The sequence below is a fragment of the Athene cunicularia genome (genome assembly GCF_003259725.1).
Source record: "Athene cunicularia isolate RWA chromosome 12 unlocalized genomic scaffold, athCun1 chr12_part1, whole genome shotgun sequence".
Classification (NCBI taxonomy): Eukaryota; Metazoa; Chordata; class Aves; order Strigiformes; family Strigidae; genus Athene; species Athene cunicularia.
The window spans coordinates 13,187,509-13,195,911 of NW_020799116.1; the positions used below are offsets into that span (position 1 = coordinate 13,187,509).

General features: G+C 53.2%; 1 protein-coding gene across 1 annotated transcript in view; it reads right to left on the bottom strand.

The window, feature by feature from the left end:
• Window positions 1-1,400: 1,400 nt before the first annotated feature.
• OXTR (oxytocin receptor) overlaps window positions 1,401-8,403 on the bottom strand; it is a 9,973-nt gene continuing 2,970 nt past the window's right edge. The window contains exons 2-3 of the mRNA XM_026857826.1: window positions 7,429-8,388; window positions 1,401-2,972 (exon numbers count right to left, since the gene is read on the bottom strand). Of these exons, the coding sequence (XP_026713627.1) occupies window positions 2,725-2,972; window positions 7,429-8,359 (1,179 nt within the window). The 5' untranslated portion in view covers window positions 8,360-8,388 and the 3' untranslated portion in view covers window positions 1,401-2,724. The remainder of the gene's footprint in view (window positions 2,973-7,428; window positions 8,389-8,403) is intronic.

The window sequence follows — 8,403 nt, forward strand, 5'->3', positions numbered from 1 at the left end:
CGGAGGAAGGAGCCTCCTCCAGGACACTGCCCGCTCCCAGCCACTCTGGCTCCAGTGAAAAGACAGGGGCGAGAGGAAAAAAAAGTCCAGTTCAGCACCACTTCCTCCCCTGTATTGTCAATTAATTTGTTTAGTCCATCTTCCCTGAAACCATACTTTAACTTTGAGGCACTTAAACGTTTTTTTTGCTCTGGCCTTAAGTGGTTTGCTGAATCAGGGCCCAGGAGGTCTCGTTGTTCAGAGGTTATTCTCAATTGTATTCATGTGCATTTTTCCCTTGGCTTCCAACAAAGACTCAGAGCCAAAAATCTTTTCTAGTGCCATGCCAAGGACAAGAGCGAGCCAGATTTTCTATTGGTGCTCTTCCAATGGCTTGGGATTGTGGACTTCCATTATTCTGTGGCAATATAGCCCCCATGCTCTAACAACATTAGGCCTTGAGATGGACGGAGTGATACAAAAAAAAAAAAAAAAAAAAAAAAAAAAAAAAAAAGTAGGGGGGAAAAGTCTCCAAAAAAACTTTATCATGAGCATTTTTTAAAGCTTTCTGTGGGAATAAAAATGATTAAAAACAATACTGGGATTATAGTCTTTTTAATTGTTTTTTGTTCTAGTAGTTCACATCCTGAACCCCAAAAAACCTCCAGAATCCTGATCTCCCCACCACAGTGATCTGTGCGCTCCCCCCACATGGAGCACACACTGCTCAGGTGTCAGCACCTCTATTTCACTTTTGACCCTTATGAAAAGCTTTTCAACAGCACGTTCAACATCCTTCTGCTTCAATGAACCTGGCACTCCTCTCCACATCCCCATCTTGTTGCAGCCCGGGGACGGTAGAGGAGCTTGGCCATGGGCTGCAGCATCACTAGTGAAGGCACGGCCTGACCCCACAACCACAGCCAGGAATCGCAGCCAGAGCTTGTGAAGCAATGTCCTGCCTCCCTCAAACCTTCCATCTTCCACTGTCCAGCAATCCCGGTAAAATCTATCACTGTATCACATTCCCTTCCTGGCAGACAGAGGATGCGCCAGGACCCCAGGTTTACCATAAAATGGGACCCCCCTGCCTTGTGTTGTGCAGGAGATAATTATTCTCAAAGAGAAAGAAGGTGAACATGGGAGGAAAACACTACATGCTTTCCCAAGGATTGAAACCAGTCTGGTAAAATGTGATGAGACTGAATGTGCTGGGCCATATTCAGCAAATGTGCTCATAGATCCCTTGAAGCTACTAAAAAAAAAAATAAAAAAATCAGGCATTCCAGGATATGAAAGGTGAAAATGTACCTGTTGCTGACAGTGAAAAAATAAAGTACACATTTAAATGCATTTTTCATATTCATTCCCAACAAGTAAGGCCAAATCATATCACCCTTTGATTGCATGCACACCCCCCGGCCACAGACCCGGGTGGGAGCAGGAGCAAAGGCCGGAGCAGCACCTGCCCCCGCCGGATCCCAGTGCCACCAGATTCCTGGAAAAGCTCCCACTGTCTTCAGACAGAGCTGCACATCCCCCTGGCTGTGCCACCCCTGGCGGGCACATCACGGCAAGCCTCATGCCATGGCATAAAGCAGCGTGCAGGTCCTGGTGCATGGTGCAGGACTCAACAAACAAAAGCATCGTTACGCTGAGCATACTTGGGTCTTGTGTTTAGAGCACTGTTTCCCATAGGTTTCCTTCATTTTCTTAGTGATGCTCCTTCTGCACTTCCCCTCTCACTTTCCATCAAGACACGGTCAGAAAACTTTATTTACAGCTGTTTCTTAACAATAAAAAATCCATGCCATAAGCATGACCTTGTGCGTTACAGAGCAATAAGACTGTATCGGTGTAAAAGATTAAATGCGATCTGTGGTAAACCCAAAGCAAAAGCTTGTCCTCAGGGGACACAGCAGGGGTTTCTCTGTTAAAGCCCACGGGGCCCCGCTGTCACCCCACATGCCTGCCTTCAGAGGAACTTTTGAGCCTGCTCAGAAAATATATTATTGCACAGATACCCTGGCCCTGCAGCCATGTCCAGTCTCCTGGCTCCTGCTGACCCGCAAGCAGCCTTGCACCGCCCACGGGGCAGCACTGGGGAGTGCAGGGATGCCCGGACATTAGTGTTGTCCCCCAGGGAGGGCTGTCCCCAGCCTTGTCCCCGCTGTCCCCCCAGCCTGTGGCAGCAGGACTGCCCTGCCCTGTGCCAGTGGTGCCACCGGTAAGCCTGGGCTGGAGGACTCTGGGCTGCACTGCACAGAGATGCAGGGATGGGGCATCTTCGAGCAAAGCAAGCGTGCCAGGTGCTAGCATCCCCCAGAATTCCTGCAGAGAGTGGAGACGGGGCCAGTGCCTGATGCCTGTGTGCCCAGGGTGGCACCTATCACCCTGTGCTCCAGCCCCCTGCATCCAACAGGAACATAGCATGCCCACCTCAGCAGTGTGGCATTGCTCAGGGAAAAACCTGTCCCTCCCAGTGGTATCTAAAAGCCACCGATGGCAGCGGTTTGGGGGCTGAGAAGCAGGTTCCTGGTGCCCAGTCCCAGGCTGCACTGAAATTTGGACTACAGAAGTCCTCCCCCACTCCCACCTCAGTTAAATAAGGACCGCTGTACATTCTTACAGGCGCACAGACATATATACACCTATGTATAGAGACCCTGCCTCGCTTGTCCGAATCCCAGCTTTTCACAGGGAAGCGCCAGAGGCAGAGCAGTGGAGTCCCAGCTGGAGATGCCCTCACATCATGGATGGCTGCATGAAGCTCCTCTGGCTCGTGCTCTTGCAGCTGAGGACGAAGGAGGAGGAGTTGCTCTTCTTGCCGACGCTCAGGTCACACGCCGGCCGTGACTTCAGGTAGTGTGCAGAGCAGCAGAGAAAGCGCCGCATCAGGTCGTGGAAGAGGTGCCCCGTGTACAGCATGTAGATCCAGGGGTTGCAGCAGCTGTTGAGGCTGGCCAGGAGCATGGCGATGATGAAGGGGGAGGCTGCAAGGCAGAAAGCAGGGCAGCGTCAGGGCACAGCGTGGGCAACAAGAACCAGCACCCGGGGAGGTGGTGGGCACCAGGCACCAACCACAGTGGGCTCTGCCGGCACCGTGACACCTTGTCCCCCGCCAAGTATGGGCTGTCCTGGCTGTGGGAACACCACTGTCAGTACATCGGTAAAGAGGAGCTGGTGGGAAGCCAGTTGGGTTTAAACAACTTGGGCTTAGGTTTTTTTCCCCACCCCCAAAGAGCTGCATTTCCCCTGCTCAGGTCCTGTGCCGCTGCCTGCTCAGTGTTACCCTAGAATTGCCTTGCCAAGAGGCAGAACTGCCCCCAGCATCACTGACACAATTTGCCTTTATCCTGCCCAAAGGAGGGAGGAGGGAGCGCGGCCTTTTGGAGTCGCCATGGTAGAGAGCGGGACCTGGAACAAAAAGAGATGGGTGGCTCATTTTTCCCCCCCAGCAGCCAGTTTGGGGTGGACTAGTGGCTTTCATCCTCTCGGGCTGTGGGGAAGCCATGGGGCAGCACCTCTGTGAAGTGGCTGTGGGGAGGGACAGTTTTTATTCTACTCCCTGTGTTTTCAGCCCATCTTCTAGTCTCATGCTCTGAGGAGACGTGCCAGCAGTAAGGATATGCAGGTGGGTTTGGCTGCTTCTGGTCCTTTTCTGTCTCTGCAAAAATCCACTTACAGTTTTTAAACTAGAAAAGAAGTGTGAATAATGAATACCAGTTTCCAAATTCACCTTTAGCTAACTCATCCATAATTCCTGCTCTAGTGATGTGCAGTCCAGCTGCAAGCATACACTAAAAGAAATCCACAGGGAATGGCTTACAAATCCCAGGCGCAAGACCTGAAATACATCATAACATTTCTATCCACTTAAAAAAAAAACCTTCCAAGGGCTGACTCAGCTCTACTGTCTCTGTGGGAGATAAATTTAATTCGATGGAGCTTACTGCAGGGCAGATCTGAAGCGTGGGTCTGTCCCCTCTCTGTCGGGACTGCCAGAGACCCCCCAGAGGCGCTGCAAAGCACAGCTCTGTTCCTCAGGAACGTTTGCATTCCCTGGGCTCTGGAAGACCCCCTCAGCGTGGGGCTGGGGATGTTGCCCTGGCAGGAGGGGTCAGCAGAGGCAGGAGGCTGTGCCCAGGGAAGGGAGCTCTGCTGTGAACACTGCTACAGAACTGAAATGAAACGAGGAATGTCACTAATTCCCACATCCAGAGATGTTGTCGCTCACCAGCAGAGCACCAGGGCACCAGCTCCCAGGATTAAGGGACCAATGTAACAGAGCTGTGCTGCTTCACAGCCTCCCCAGTATCTTCAGAGATGCTTGAAGCCAACTCTGACTCAAAGCTCAAAATGCCACCTGTAACATATATTATCTGTAAGGTGTGTGCAGCAGAAACCTTATTCTGACCAAAAGCCTGCGAAGGACCCCCAGGGCTTAGCCAGCACCTGAATCACAACCCATAGCTCCCACCCGCACTTCCAGAGGCTGTAGGTTTGTGTGGCCAGCATTTGGGGATCCCCACTGCTGGGCCTGGGTATGCAGGACCAGGCTGACATCCCCAGCCTCTCTCCAGACACGCAGCAGCCCGACGAGCCCAGCACCACAGCTGCTCTCCAATGTGCTCAGCACTCGCATTTTGGCACTTTCGGCTGCCCCATGGCAGCCACAGGGAAGGGACAAAACAGGGGCTGCCTGGCCCTGACACTGCAGGCACCCGGGGTGTGGGACAAGGTGATAGCAGGGCTGGGGAGAGGGAGAGCAGGGACAGGTGAGCAGGCAGCAGTGTGGAACCCCAGCCCCATCCCGCCACTCCACCCAGCACTGCTCCGTGCAGGGGTGCAGCTTCAGCACTTCACTCACCTTATTTCCCTGAAGCTGGTTTATGAAGCGAGGAAAGCCTGTGTAGAACACTACTGAGGTGGATCAGTGGTAGCAGGGCAAGACCTCCCTTATTATCACTATACTAAGAAAGGACGGCTTCTCTAGTTTGTTTTCTTTACAGCCTTATCTCTTACTCCTGACACATGCCAAACCACAGCAGACTTTGCACCCTGGGACAGTGAAAGCACAACCCGTGGCAGATGGGAGCAGCATCAGGGTTTTACTCACAACTGCATGTCCCTCTGCAAACGCCAAGATCTGCGTCTCACCACGATGCGGGACGCAACGCATAACCAGAAGTGCTATGTGTGCCTGCTCAGGGTTCATTGGGATTCAGGTAGGTATTAACAGCCTTTCTCTTGCCAGGGGAATATCTTTATGACATCGTATGCAGACAAAACTGAACATTTTTTTAAGGAGGTGACCCCCTCACAGAGCTTTTGTGATCTGCTCATCACCTCCCAGGGTGCAGGCCCTTGGTAGCCGGTGCTGCACAGGAGCACCCTGCCTGCCTGCTCCTCTTCCTCCTCTGCTGCCATGCCCACGCAGGCTGCAAAGCCTGCAAGATGAGAAACGGCCAAATCCCCTTTCTGCTCTGGGGTTTGCCTCTGCCAGGTGCCCCGCAATGCTGCTCAGCCAAGGCAGCCCGAGCCTGGCTGCAAAGGGAAAGAAATCTGGGAGTCAGGGCAGAAGCGCAGCAGGAAAACAGGAACAGAGCAGCAAAACCCATTTCTCCTGTAGAGAGGTCTGACCCTGCCGCCCCACTTGTGCCTCTGGGCAGCCAGTGAGGAGGAAGGTGGGCCTGGGAAGAAGGGCTGGGGTCTTCCAGCATTAGCTATCTTCAATAACCCACCTGAGGTTTTTCCTCCCCATGCCAAGAAAGCCTTCAGCAAATGCTCTGGCAAAACTCCCACCCTTTACTGCAGCCCCTGAGCAACAGAAATGTGAAGGAAGGGGGAGTTTGCTACAACTCAGCACAGCCGGAGCTTAACTTGTTAGGTAAAAGCAAAGCAAAGCAGAAAAGGCAAAGCATCACAGGGCTGACTGCACAGCGTGAGCGAGGGAAAGTTTCCCGGAGCAGCAGGCAGGGTGCGATCAGTGAACAGCCCTGCCGTCCCCCTGCTCCTCGCTGCAGGAATCATCAGAGCAGCAGAGGTTTGTTTGCCCATGAGTCAGGTGGAAGGCCTGGAGATTGGAGATTTGAAATACAGCAAAAAGGAGAGATCCTGCTTCATCCCAGGCTGTATTTAAAAACGAGAAGCTTTGACCAGCCTAAATCGGGTGGAAAACTAAGAGATGGCTGTCTGGAGCACCTAGGGAGGTTTAAAAAGCTGTGCTTCACTTCTCCCCTGAAATAAAAGGATCAGAGAGAAGCAATAAAGGCAGGATAGGAGAGATGGAGCCAGGCTACCAGCTTCAGTCTATGGGAGGACAGATGTACGCAGGCTGCTGGAGACACCAGGTTTTCCACAGAGCAATGTATAGCTGGAACAGGGTTAAAAAAGGGAAAAAAGCACATGGTGTGAGCAAGCCCATGCCCTCCGCTGCAAAGCCCCTGCTGTGGCAGGGCTGCCAGGGGGCCAGGACAGGGATTCAGCTCCTCATCAGTCTGTGACATCCCCAGACTCAGCATTTCTGTTTAGTTGGGTCAGTCTGTCCAAGGAAGAGTTGTCCCTGGAACCACTTTTGTGCCCTTTCTCCAGCCTCACAAACTTGTGCAGAGTTTTTCTTTTAAGCTTTCCCAGGTGGTTCTCCCTGTGGGTGTAGAGGGACCATCAACCACCTTCTCTGGGGACAACACAGACTTGCCCCAGCTACAAGTGTTCAAGACCAAGGAGCGTAATATATTTTAATCTGTCTGCAACCTTTGTGATGACAGGATCAGCCAGTGCCAAGAATAAAAAATGGCAAATCAGTGACACCAGCTCCTTTAGGAAAAGTCTTTTCTCATAAATCAGCAGCTTTCTGCAGGAACCGTGCTCCAGTCAGATAAAATAACAGCAGCACAGTCCTGGGGTGGGTGGAATTGGGAGGAGAGGAGAGGGAAAGGAAGGCAAAAGAGTAGAAAGCAAAGAAGTCAGTGAGGACAAAATAATACAGCAAAGGAAAAGAAGTCGGACACTGAGACTGAGCAGTCTTCTGTGGTCACCCCAGCCCTGGGCACCGGTGGGAGCAGAGCTCCCACCCCTCCCCAGCACCCAGGGTGGGCAATCAACACACCCAGGGACCCCAAAGCAGCCGCAGGAGGGCTGAGCTCACACACCCAGGGACAGCAAAAACCTCCTGAGCCACCATCCGCCCACCCAGAGCCCTAAGTTGCAGTGGCCCTGGATTTGCCAGAGGCTAAGCTAGCCCCTGCTGCACCTGAGAGGCTTGGGCATGGCCACTGCTGCCTGTTGGGTGTCTTTTTCACGTTCAGGACTCTCTCCCGTCTCCCTCCCAGCCAGCCCCCTGAGACCCAGCTTGGAGCAGAGTTTCTGGTGTTGCTTGCAGCCCGCGAGGCTGCTGTGGGTGTCCCTCTGTGCAGATGGGGGGCTACAGGAGGGGAGAGGACGTACCTTCTTGCGGAGCATTCGTGTCCCACACAGACCACATCTGCACAAAGAAAAAGGGAGCCCAGCACACTATGAAAGCCAACACTATGATGAAGGTCATTTTGACTGTCCGGATCTTGGCTTTAGAGATGAGCCTGGTGCTGCTGACCCTGGCAAATGCCGTCCCGCTGCGGGAGCTGGAGCTCAGCCCCATGTTGGGCCCATGAGCCGTCTTCAGCTTCACGTTCTGCCAGATTTTGAAGCTGATTAAGCCATAGCAGATGCTCAACATCAACACGGGTATGATGTAGACCATGAGGGTTATCCAGGTGACATAGGCTTTAGGTCCCCAGGGCTGAATGAAATCTGCCCAACAGTCGTAAACCCCGTTCCCCACATCCCTCAGAGAAAATATGTGGATCTGAGGGATGCTGACCAGGAGGCATAGCAGCCAGGTGAGGAGGACAGAGACCCGGTCCGCTCTCCTGTGCAGAGACCTCAGTGGCTGACAGATAGCCAAGCACCGGTCCAGCGACATCAGCAAGAGCATGTAGGTGGAAGCAAACATACCCACTACCTGCAAGTACTTGATCAACCGGCAAAGGAAATCTGGTCCATAAAACCTGAAGGTGATGTCCCAGATGAGCTGGGGCAGCACCTGGAAAATGGCCACGACCAGGTCAGCGATGCTCAAGTGCTTCATGAAGAAGTACATGCGGGAGTGCTTCTGCCGGGTGGTGTGGATGGCCAGCAGCACGCAGAGGTTGCCGGTCAGGGCGAGGAACAGGATGAGGCAGAGGACTGTCACCTCCACCTTGGCCATGTCCTCGTTCCTCTTCAGGGGGTCCGTGGTGCTGTTCCTCCCGGAGGTCTGGTTCTCCAGGCGGAGGCTGCCGTTCCCCAGAGAGCTGTTGACCGTCCACCCGCCGCTCCCCACGAAGTACAACTTCTCCATGGCCACCCTCGTCCCGCATAGAGCCCGGGCTGTCTCTTATACAC